Here is a 12,656-nt window from a genome sequence, read left to right on the forward strand (position 1 = left end):
TGAGCACTGGCCCCTAGAGTCGGAAACGACTAGCACGCATGTGCGGGGGAACCTTTACCTTTACCTTTACTTGCAGAATTACTGAGAGGCGGAGAGGGGAGGCAGGAATAAAACTAAAAGTGTGCTCTGTTATGTGTTTCCCAGATGGAAGATGCCCGCTCATGAACAGTATTTGTGAAAGAAATCCGTGCCCTGAAGGTACTAAATGCTTAGCTGACCTTCAGGAAGAGAAGTACACTTGTGTTTGTGATGGAACCACTGCCACCCAGTGCCCTGGTAAGGTTTTATCACTTAATCCTCTTTGTCTAATTCAGATAGACGATCTGCAGTTTTAAATTCTGGTTTGTGGTCTTTCTTTTAAGTTTCAGCAGGACAAGCAGTGACTTTTACTGGAAGCAGTTATGTGAAGTATCGCCTCATAGAAAATGAAAACAAAGAGGAAATGAAACTCACTATGAGGCTCAGAACCTATTCTACTCATGCGGTTGTCATGTATGCCCGAGGAACTGACTACAGTATTTTAGAGGTATGTGGCTCCAAATTCTAAAAAAAAAAAATTAACAAAAAGCTTCTGTATTTCATTCTGAAACTGCTTTAGATATAAACTGCTGCAGACGTAGACTCACTTACTGGATTCCTTTAATTTAATCATCAGCTGAACACCCTATATTATTAAGTAAAATGCTTTAGATGTTTAGCTAAATATTTAATGCCTTTTAGAATAATGTATTTTAATCTTCCAAGTTAATAACCTTTTTGAGCAAAAGTACTCACAATGCTCTAATACAGGTAAGAAGCATGGTGAAAAAATAAATACAATAGATAAAGAGAAGTGGAAGCTGAAAGATTCAGAATTGTTGAGAATTGACCAACAGTGATTAGGAATCTTAAATGGCATTAATAATTCCAATTACGGTAGATCTTTAAGCTTATATCTGTAAATATTCAGACCTCGTTCTACTTAATTGTTGTCATTTTAATGTAAGAAGAAATAAAGCACTATAATTATCTTGCAAAGTTTATAAATCATTAAAAAAATCCTGTTGCATGAAAAATGAGATATGAACTACAGTATTTCTTAGTTAACAGTGATAATTGTGACTGGAATTTCCATCACTAAGTGAGGCAGTCAGAAACCATGACATGATGTGACCATAACAGTTAGTAACAGCAATCCTGGCAATCCCCATTATCATTAAGTGAGGTTTACGAGTCATTAAGCAAAGACCTGCTTGCAACTTTTTGCCAGTTTCCAACAACTAAAATTAGTAGCAACTCTCAGGTGCTTTCAGACAGGCTAGCAGGCATGTAAGAGGTTGCTATGGGGGGGAGGAAGGGCAGAGTTTGATATGCAAGTACATCAAGGCTTGTGATGGCTGCTACCAAGTGGGCATGTGTGAGCACAGTAAGGCTTAGGATGACTACTGTGAGGCAGTTGAGGGGGCATAAGGGTCTGGTATGGCAGAAGGACAGTGAGGCTTGAGGTGATTTCTATTGGAGAAAGGAGGGTGTACAAATATCCAGTGCAGTACAAGCACAACAAGATTTGGGGTGGCTGCTGTGGATTATGAAATGGTACATGAGGGCCAGCATGGCACAAGCAGAGCAAATCTTGGAGTGGATGATGCTTGGCGTGGGAAATTTACCCTTCCTTGCCAGCTTCCCCTGACTTTGCTTGTAGGAAGCTGATAGGAAAGGTTGCATATGGCAAATATGTGACCATGCAGCTATTTTAAGTGCAAGCCAGTTGCCAAATTGCAGTCATGTTGCTGGGACAACTGAAACTTTGAGAATTGATCGTAAGTACCTCTAATTCAACACTGTTGAATTTTGAATGGTCAGTGAATGAGTGGTCATTAACAAAGAATGGTTGAATTTCAGTGATGTTAGATGAACTATGATTGTATAATATAACCACAGTTTGATACCCTCTTAGAGGTTGGGATATCAAGTTTTGGTACTGAATTCAAAAATCTAGAGTTGTAGTTCTTAAAGTTTTCAGGCAATATGTCAGAGAAGGTTGTTCACGTTTGACATTCTTGTAAGTGGAGCCTATGAAATGTCTTCATAGTTAATTGTTACCTTTCTTCTTTCTTTTAGATTCACCATGGGAAACTTCAATACAAATTTGACTGTGGAAGCGGTCCTGGAATCGTGTCTGTGCAGAGCATTCAAATTAGTGACGGCCAGTGGCATTCAGTGTCCCTTGAAGTGGATGGAAACTATGCTAAACTGATTCTAGATAGGGTCCACACTGCCTCTGGTATTGCCCCTGGTACTCTCAGGACACTGAATTTAGATAACCATGTATTTTTTGGTGGTCACATTCGACAGCAGAGTATGAGACATGGAAGGAGCCCACAGGTTAGCAATGGCTTCAGAGGCTGTATGGATTCCATTATACTCAATGGTCAAGAATTGCCTCTAAATAACAAACCCCGGAGTTATGCTCAAATGGAAGAATCTGTAGATGTATCTCCTGGATGTTTACTGACAACTATGGAGGATTGTTCAAGCAGTCCATGCCAGAACGGAGGCATTTGTAATCCACTCCCCACTGGAGGTAAGGTTTATTTGTTTGTTTGTTTATTGGTATTTAGCATGGCTTTATTTTTATATGATCACAAATGTAGTGCTGTACAAGACCACTTTATCTCACTGCAACTTTGTATTAGCTGTTTGGAATACTTTCCAAGTGATAGTCTAAAACCAGACTTTCCCCAGAGCAAGTGAGAAGGTCTTTTATTTTAACATTTTTTTTAAAAAAAACCTTGCATATCACAGATGCCATTCAGTTCAATTAACCTAAATGTTAAATGCCCTGGTGGAGCAACACTGCTGTGTCTGGTTTTCAAAATGCTAGTCGGGTAAAGTTATCTGGACTCTTTATTATATTTCAATATTTAAAGTTTTCATATACTGTCAACCTTTTGAAAGGAATGAGATTTGTTAGGTTCTTTTGATTACGATGCTGTAATCATTTCTGAAATGACTTATCATATTTACAGTTATTTATCCCATAGTAAGATATTATTAAGCTTTATTAACTGGTTCTTTACACCTTTTTAGGAGTGGTGCATATCTGTGATGCTTTTGTGCTGATTTATCTAAATTTGGGTTTCAGAAAGGTTCCATCGATTGTCTTTTCCGTGCAGCACAGTGACATGCTTTCATTCTTGGCTTTCATTGCAGGTTATTATTGTAAGTGTGCAGCTGCATTTATGGGTACACACTGTGAAGTAAATGTCAACCCATGTGCTTCCAATCCCTGCCTTTATGGTGGCACTTGTATTTCCATCAATGATGAATTCATCTGCCAGTGCAGAGGGCTATATACAGGTCAGAGGTAGGATGCTTTTCTCTAACTGTTGAAATAAGTTTCATCCCAGTCTGTTTATCTTGACAGTATTACCTCTATAATATTCTCTTCTTGCAAGTGTGCTTTGAGAAAATGGTCTGTGTGAGCATTGCATCCATTTACTTCGTTTGAAGCAGAAGAAGGTTTTCATGTTTGCTTGAAGAAGTAAGGTACAAATGAGGACAAGCTTGTGCAAATAAACATGTCTCGTTTCAGTCATTCTTGTGGAGAGTCAAAACATGCTATGGATTTTGTGGAATGCACATTTATTGGAAAATCAAGATTTGCCCTGCAAGAATTGTAAAAACAAGCAGTTGAAATTTATGATATCATATCTGTTTATATTCAGGGCAAATACAGAGGCAAGATAAATGTTAATAATCCTGGAATCATATTGTGACTCACGCCATTTAGTACACAAAATAACTTTCCACAGCCTCCTGGCTGGATATGCTGAAGTTGGCAAGGGTACATTCATAGCTCCTCAGGTTTGAATGATTGATTTAGGAGGTAATTGACATCTTTTTCCCCCCTAGGTGTCAGATTGGTCCATATTGCAAAGACAACCCCTGTAAGAATAGTGGCAAATGTATTGATAGCTTAGATGGACCTGTTTGTGAATGTGAGGCCGGTTTTCATGGTGAGAGGTAGGTAACTTTTGTACAATTAACAGTTTTAATTGCTCTCATTTACATAGAATGTAGAATAAAAATTCTTACCGTGTGTGTGTGTAGTAGTAGTAGTAGTAGTAGTAGTAGTCGTCATAGTCGTCGTCGTCTAGAATGTTACCTACCCATTTTTAAGGCTTGGTTTTATCATAAGAGGCTGAAACATAAATTCAACCATGAATATGGTCTTGGAATGGTCTCTGAATACAGAACATTATGATCAAAGATAACTTGTATTATCACTATGTTCATTTGACACATGAGACAAGGACTTGTCTAAATTTTAGTTTATCAGCAAATAGTCATCCCCACTGGCTTTCTGTACAGCCAGCAAACCATGGATACTACTAAGTATAATTTGTTTGCTGTGGTGTTGAGGTAGGCTTCTGGGAATAAATCAAAGAGAAGAACTCCATGTTCTTGTTTAGAAGTCATAGCCTATAAAGTACAAATAGAACTGTTTACAGCATAAGCCAGCAAATTGCTTGAATTGCATAAAGCAACAGTATTTTGGAGATAGTAAATTAGGATTTTTTGGGGAAAAAATGAAGCTTGCTATGTATATTAATTGCCTATGTATTGTAAAATAGCCTTATACTAAACTAATGTACGGTAAGATGAACATGGTTTTAAAATTGTAGGAAGAAACATCAATATAATATAATATGTTGATGACATAGGTATAACAGCAACTTCTAGTAATGAAAGCCAAGGTGCATATTGAAAAAAATAAATATAAAGATAAAACTAATGACAATGGATACAATATAAGCCTTAGGATTAATATATCCAAGTGATAGTTTCTGCCTTTTGGGGTCAAGCAAGGTGGATGGCTCAGTTGCAGTGGTAATGGACAAAATTGCACGCAGTCAAGAAATACACCAAACTATAACCTGGTAGAGCATTGATGAAAGTCTTAGAAAAGATATTCAGATGCCATGATGGTATGTACAAAGATCAGGATAATGCAGGCTGAAATTTCCTGTGACACTCTGTGGAAGTGAAAGTTGGAGATTGAAGAAGCAGGATATTGAATATTGAAGCTTTTGAATTTTGGTATTGGAGAAGACTCTTGAGAATACAATGGACAACCAAGAAAATATACAAATAGATCATTGAACAAATCAACACAGAGTTTTCACTAGAAGTACAAATGTCCAGGATCAAAAATTATCCTACTTCAGACAGATTATGTGAAGACCTACCTCTCTGGAGAAAACTTTAATGCTGGAAAAGATAGAAGGAAAGATAGAATATGACTAGAAGTATAATTGGTCTTTGAAGTTGCATTGCAGCATCCCCTTGGTCCTGTGAAAAAAAATCAGACATTTGGCAGCCTGCCCACAATTATGACCATAGGCATGCTTCAGTTCCTAACACCTGCTTATTTTCCACTCTCCCAGTATCTCCACCTTTTTGGCTGCTTTGTTCTTTACGACAAATCCCTGCTGCCCCCCAGCTGACCTTTGCTATTGTCTTCTTCCTATTGATGGCCTTGTATCCAGGCGCTGGGCAAGGGCCTGGGATATGTGTGGTGAGTGCAACAGCACAGCAGAACCTCATTTGCCAAAGAGAGCTTGCCACAAGCATTGGCATTATTTTTTTTACTTTTTTGCTTATCACTGGATTGTAGCAAATGTGCACTCAAAGACACCTCTTTGCAAAGACAGGAAGTGGTGAGAAACATAGGAAAGTTTGCCACACCAAATTTTAGCACTAGTTTTAGAGTTTTCTTCATGGCAATAATAAAAAAGAGGGGGATTTTTTTTGTCTTGTCTATCTGTCCAGAAAAGTTGTTGACTAGGTTAGGGACTTCTTCATCTTCACCAACCATGGCAACAAAGTGTTTAATTGTGCTCAGCTGTTTGACCATCAAACAGGAGTGTCCAACCATAGCAACTTTAAGACTGGCTGAGATATTCCAAGCAATAGCCCCCAGATAGCAGAAAGCAAAATAGAAGAGCCTTCTCTCCCCCTTGCTTGTTGGGATGACCACAAACCAATTGGGAAAATGGATCAGAATGGAAAAGTAACTTGAGAAAAGTGGTTGGATACAATACGATTACAGGTTCTAGTTTGCTGTGATTGACCTAGAAAAGTAAACTTATTTTTTGTTCCCAGCAGGAGTTCAGATTACAGCCCATTACAGTTTGTATGATAAGAATCTTGGCATCAACTTGTGAGTGTGTAACTTGAATAATACACTGTTGGTATTCACAGACTGACATATTTTAATGTTTTGTAGGTGCCTAACTGATGTTGATGAATGCATAGAAAACCCATGTCAGAATGGCGCTCTTTGTGAGAATACATATGGTGCCTATAACTGTAACTGTAGTCATGGATTTGGAGGAAAACATTGTGTTGAGGTCCTCAATAAATACGTTTCAACTTCCTGGAACATTGGCTTAGCCGAAGTAATTGGAATAATCATTTTCATAGCAACAATCTTAGTCCTAGTTGGGGTTTTTGTTTTCTGTCGCCAAATGATCAGAAAAAAGAGGAAAAGCCAGCCACAACCAGAAGACAAACACCTAGGAACCACAACAGCTTTCTTGCAAAGACCATACTTTGATTCCAAACTGAATAAGAACATTTATTCTGACATTCCACCCCAGGTGCCTGTACGCCCCATTTCATATACTCCAAGCATTCCAAGTGACTCTAGAAACAACTTGGACAGAAATTCTTTTGAAGGTTCCACTATTCCAGAACATCCAGAGTTTACTACTTTTAACCCTGACTCTGTACATGGTCATAGAAAAACAGTGGCTGTTTGCAGTGTAGCTCCTAATTTGCCACCACCTCCTCCATCCAATTCTCCATCAGACAGTGACTCAATACAGAAACCCAGCTGGGACTTTGATTATGACAGTAAGTGTTCCTTTTCTTTCTATTAAAAAGATTTGCTGATAGATGTTGAGACATGTGTCTTGCAGTAACATTATCAATCATAGACTAGCAATAAAGTGACTGGGGACAATTTAGAATGTAAGGTAAACATCAAGTAACAAGTCACTTTTTTATCATTTATGTAGTAAATGATTCTCTCTGAAACTTAATTAGGATGGTTAAATGCAAGTGAAATGTGATCATCCAAAAATAGAAAACTGTTTTCTGTACAGTCAGAAAGGCCCTGGAAGCTCAAACAGTAGATGTGTATGCACTTCTGAAAAAAGTAATGCAGCATTTTCTCTTTTCTCCACTTCCATGCAGAATGATTTATACATATTTGTGAGATTCCACAGTTTGAGACCATAGAAATAAGAAAATTTCTAATTAGAGAGGAAACGTCTGGATTACATGGAACACTAAAGACAGAAAATCCTGTTTGTACCACTGGCTTTTGTAGAGCAGAAGGGAACATGCTACTTTCCTAATTTCAAAATGTTCAAATAAGTAACTTTACTGTTGAAAACACCAAAAACAATGAAAAGTTGAAGTGAGGAGAAATGAAAAACATTGACTGCTCAAGCCACTTAATTGTTTTATAATACGCATCTTTTAACAGTGGACACAGGATTCAGGGAATGTATGCCATGAAAAATTACCCAGTCACTGACGTTTCCAGCACAACGTGGAGAAGGAAGGATCCATTAACCTTTCTCTGTTGTATTCTATGTGGAAACATACTGTTTATGCTAGCTAATGTCTGCTCCCATTCCTTTCATTAAGCCTACGTGAGATCTATAGAAAGGCACACCTAATAAAATCAGTACATGTCTTTCATATTTCTTACGCTATTTTATGAGATAGACTGATTCCATTCTGATGATCCTTAATTTTGTGGGGTTTTTTCCCCCATCTTAGCTAAAGTTGTGGATCTTGATTCCTGCCTGCCAAAGAAGCCTCTGGAAGAAAAGTTGTCTCAGCCTTACAGTGCTCGGGAAAGTATGTCTGAGGTCCAGTCCCTCAGCTCATTCCAGTCAGAATCATGTGATGACAATGGTAGGTACACAACAGATCCTTACTGATCATTGCTGCATCTTAGTTTTCTCTAGCTTGGGGCGCTTCAGACATGTAGAATTACAACTTTTCCTTTTTGGGATTTGTGCAACACCATCAGAAGGACACCAAGTGGAGGAAACCTGCCCTCTCCTTAACTTTAATCACCAGATAATCTGTTTTATACTTTCATAATCAATGCCATAATATTGTATAGGAATGTACATGTTCCACATAATGTAAATTGGCTCAGTAAAGTTGTTAAATCAGTTAATGTATCCTAGTTTGATAGGTAATTGATTATAAAGGTAAAGGTTCCCCCGCACATGCATGCTAGTTGTTTCCAACTCTAGGGGCCGGTGCTCATCTCCGTTTCAAAGCCGAAGAGCCAGCGCTTGTCCGAGGACGTCTCCGTGGTCATGTGGCCGGCATGACTAGACGCCAAAGGCGCACGGAAAGCTGTTACCTTCCCACCGTAGTGGTCCCTATTTTTCTACTTGCATTTTTACGTGCTTTTGAACTGCTAGGTTGGCAGAAGCTGGGATGAGTAACAGCCGCTCACTCTTGTTATGCGGCACTCAGGATTCGACCCGCCAAACTGCCGACCTTCTGATCGACAAGCTCAGCGTCCTAACCTACTGAGCCACTGCGTCCCCAATTGATTATATATACAACTAAATAATTCTTTTGCAAAATAATCCTCTGGAAGTATAAACATTAGCTGTTTGATGCTAATGTTAGGCTATAAACGTCTAAAATTGGGTTACAGCTTTGTTTGTTTCCTTTTTTTCTCCCTTGCTGCTGCTGCCTCAGCTCCCATATGGATCAGAGCAGTACTGAGCGAAAGCAGAGTATAAGGGATTTGCTTGTAAGTCTGTTTACATAAGTAATGAAGGAAGTTGTCCCGAGGGGCTTTATTATAAATGTCTGCTTTATGCCATGATAAGGGCTAAGTGTCTCTTTAGTCTTTATCATGGCATAATGTGCTCTTTGTGCATTAAAAATATTCCACTTAACAGAATCACACTATAATCTTAACGGGAAAACGTTCTGAAAGTTGCATGACCCATCGAGTATACCCAGAAAATCTGTTTTTACTTTTTAAAATTTGACTTAACCTTAAGTAGTTTTTCCTTTAAATTACCACAAAGCTTGCTACTTTTAAAATATTTTTGTAAATTTTTATTAGTATATCAAAAAACACATTTTTATGATAAAATGTTACATATTAAAACTTCCTTTTATTACTTTTAAAAAAGTAAAATTTTATTGATTTATGGCTTTTCATGAAATGTGTGTGTGTGTATGTGTTTCTAAGTAGATAATAAAACTACATTTGTCAAGTTCCAGAAGTTTCAAAATGTGCTCCTGTCTTTTATTACACTACAAATGTTTCTTTTTTTCTGTATATCTGAATGCTGTTTCCAAATAAGTTAATATAATACAGCATGATAAGAGAGGAATAGCAATGACAAATATCATAATTGCAGGCTGCAGCTGAAAATATTATGTGCTATAAGAATGATGCAGCCTGGGCAGATAATAATTAAGAAGAAGCAAAGAAATAGAGCCAGCAATTTGGCTACTTAAATCAAGCCTCCCACCCTCCAGTTTGACTTTTAAGCTGTGGTTTGTTTTCTAATGCCCTATTACTTCTAGTAACACACTTCCTTTTTTAATATTGTCAACTTCATCTCGTTTTATTTAATTAAATAAAAGGATGCTTGGGACAGCTAACAAAATAAAATGCAAAAGCAAATTTGAAAGCACAATTCAGAAATGTAATTAAACCTCTCAGAAATACTGTTCCACTTTATGCTTCCTTTTTCGACCTCTATTTCCACTAACTCTAATCCTAATTCTCTTCCTGCCATTGCTTCTGTTTATTTTGAACTAGTTCCTATAAAACTCCTGCCTTAACCTATTAAAAGGAACCTCAATTTTATTTTGTGGGGAGAAAAACCCATAGACTCTGCCTTGTCCCTGTGCTTTTCAAGATTTTGTAAAATATTCTTCCCCTGTCCTTTCTGCCCATCCCTACCACTGCCTTTTTACCTGTCAGTTTTCCAGGTGTCACTACAACCTTCACGTAAAACTTGCTAGAAAACCTGTTTCTCTACATCTTGCCTGCACAAAAGATGGATTATGTACTGCCTTGTATTTATTTCCCTAATAAATGGGTGCTTGCAAATATGCAGGTGGCAAGCCACAGGGGATACACATAGTCATAAAACAGAATCTATTTGGTGTTAATTGCTCTGACTGGCATTCTTCATACTTTAAACTCACTTTCTTGTATCAGTAAATCTAAAGGTGTTCCCTGCAACTTGATAGTGACCTAATTCAGACATAATTCAAAACAAATAGAATCCAGGTGCAGTATAGGAATTTGATGATCCATATCCTGGTAAATTAATGCTTTTCTCCAAAAAGATTAGTGCAATAGTGAAAGGCTTGAACACACTTCTGTTTGCACACACTATTTATGTGTGCAATTTATAATTGCTGTATTGCATTTTTGTTTGACAGTCTATATACAAGTATGAAAAGAAGAGTGAATGAGTATAAATGATTGTTAAAATTATATGCATGTTTCTCTTTGCAATCCATTTTTAATTTTGGTAACCTTTGTAAGCCATTCACGTAGATAGGATTGATTGTTAATATTTGCAGGTTTAAAATGTTTTCATTCTACTAGAGACTAATTCAATTGAATGTCTCTGTATAATCAAAATGAAACAATGCTAGTGCTAATCTGCAGTGGGAAGGTGTATGTTTTGTATGAGTGTTTTAAGTTTTACATTGCATGTAATTTTTATAAAAATATAAATCTTACATTAATTCATGTTGATAATGTTATGTGCTATTTGAAATGGTTGCTAATCATAGGTTGTTTTTTTTTAATTTACTGCTTCCATACTTTTTACAAGCTTCCCTAGTGACTGTAATACACCTTGTCAATGCTGTTGTTGACTCGGTGGGAAAAGAAGGTATATAACTTTCATTTTTATTTATTGCCTGTGTAGAACATTGCATGCCCTATACTTTAAGCAGGAAACATTGGAAGATAATGTACAATATTTGCTTTATTATTAGTAATGTGTGCTGTATATACTTGCTCTATATTCTTAAAATAGACATCTTTATTGATTTATGAAGGAGCCTAAATGAGATGTCTAATGTACCCCTGTATTGTTCTGACTTGATTTCCCAAAAGTCCACATCCACACAGAAGTCTGTAATACTCAAATGGCACTAATTCAAGAATATGAATGGTAACATTCTACAATCCTCAAGATGCATAAATGATAGCATTAGCAAGATCATAAGATGTTCCTATAGTCCCCCCTAACTTTATTCTTCTGATGCAGCTCCCATATGCAAATTCTTAAGTATTGGAAGGTTGAGATAAATTAGTGATGGTTGTCCTTGTAGAGAAAATGTAAAGTTTCTTCCTGATGAGGAAAAAAAAGGGGATTGTGAATGGATGAAGTTGTAGTCTTCATCAACCCAAAACCTACTCACCCATGATTTGCATTCTAAAAGCTTTCTAAATACTGCATAACTATAAAAGAGTTCCCCTTTTCTGTCTTCATGTATAGATAGCTAATGGGATTATTGACAACAATGGTATAAAGCATAGCAGTTAAATGTTTGTCTAATAATGCATCTTCATCCACCATGGAAAAACTCCAGATAAATTAGAACTTTGATTGCTGGAATTTCCAGTTGGGATGTACATAATGTCTAAATACATCTGAGGGGGACCAGATTGGAATACATTTGTGTCAATAGTAGAATGCAGATCAAGAGTTTATTGTACTGATAAAATGTAGAAATTCCGCAGAATAAAGCAATCCCTCTGCCCCCACTTCTATAATAATATTGGTGAAAAGGTTATTAAATGGCTGCAATCAGTTTGAAATAGTAGTAGTATACTACAAATAGTAGTGTACATGTTCATTTCAGTTCATATACAGTTCAGTTCTTTATCAGATTTTTCCCCATTTTGCATACATTTATTATTTGCTTACATGAAAAGCATAATCCAAATATTATTCTATAATCTCCAAATATTCGTTTTCTGTTCTGCGTGTAGATCTCATCCCATATTGAGAAAATTCCTTTAATTTATTTTTATATATACAAGTGTTCCCAACTGGGCAGGAAGACAGAATAGTTTGCAGTGTAGGAACTATTTAAAATAAGTGTGTAAGAATAACTAATATTTTACGTCTTCTTGGCATTCAGGTTAGTGCAAGGTGATAGTGTTACTTATAATAGGACTGAATTTACAAATCTATATTGACTATTTGAATACAGCAAACTCCCACATCTAATGTTCTCCATATGTATTACACAGTTCTCAGAATTCCAAGCAAGATGGCTAGAAAAGAGATAATGAAATCTAATCCAAACACAGCTGAAGGACATCATATTAGGCAGAATGATAATTGGCCAGTAACACAAATTATTCCAGCAATAATATGAAACTAATTGTATTAATTATATTTTCTATACATAGAAATACATATATCCACATACCTTCTATACAAAAGGCACTACAAGTAGTATTTCTGAAATACCATATACTAAAAGTGTTGCTTATGTGCTGCTATTCATGTGTGTGATAACTTAAAAGATAGGAGAAAGAAAGTGTAATGGATGATCTTTGTTTCTGGAGG

The 12,656-nt window shown here is 36.7% G+C and overlaps 1 protein-coding gene across 2 annotated transcripts in view; it reads left to right on the plus strand.

The window, feature by feature from the left end:
* FAT1 (FAT atypical cadherin 1) overlaps positions 1-12,656 on the plus strand; it is a 124,687-nt gene that overhangs the window by 105,611 nt on the left and 6,420 nt on the right. The window contains exons 20-26 of one of the 2 annotated variants that reach the window (XM_081333081.1): positions 145-276; positions 363-526; positions 2,101-2,563; positions 3,193-3,346; positions 3,895-4,005; positions 6,272-6,900; positions 7,837-7,974. In XM_081333081.1, the coding sequence (XP_081189207.1) occupies positions 145-276; positions 363-526; positions 2,101-2,563; positions 3,193-3,346; positions 3,895-4,005; positions 6,272-6,900; positions 7,837-7,974 (1,791 nt within the window). The remainder of the gene's footprint in view (positions 1-144; positions 277-362; positions 527-2,100; positions 2,564-3,192; positions 3,347-3,894; positions 4,006-6,271; positions 6,901-7,836; positions 7,975-12,656) is intronic. The other variant, XM_081333082.1, reaches the window with a different exon arrangement.

Source organism: Vipera berus (assembly GCF_964194415.1).
Source record: "Vipera berus genome assembly, chromosome: 7".
Classification (NCBI taxonomy): domain Eukaryota; kingdom Metazoa; phylum Chordata; class Lepidosauria; order Squamata; family Viperidae; genus Vipera; species Vipera berus.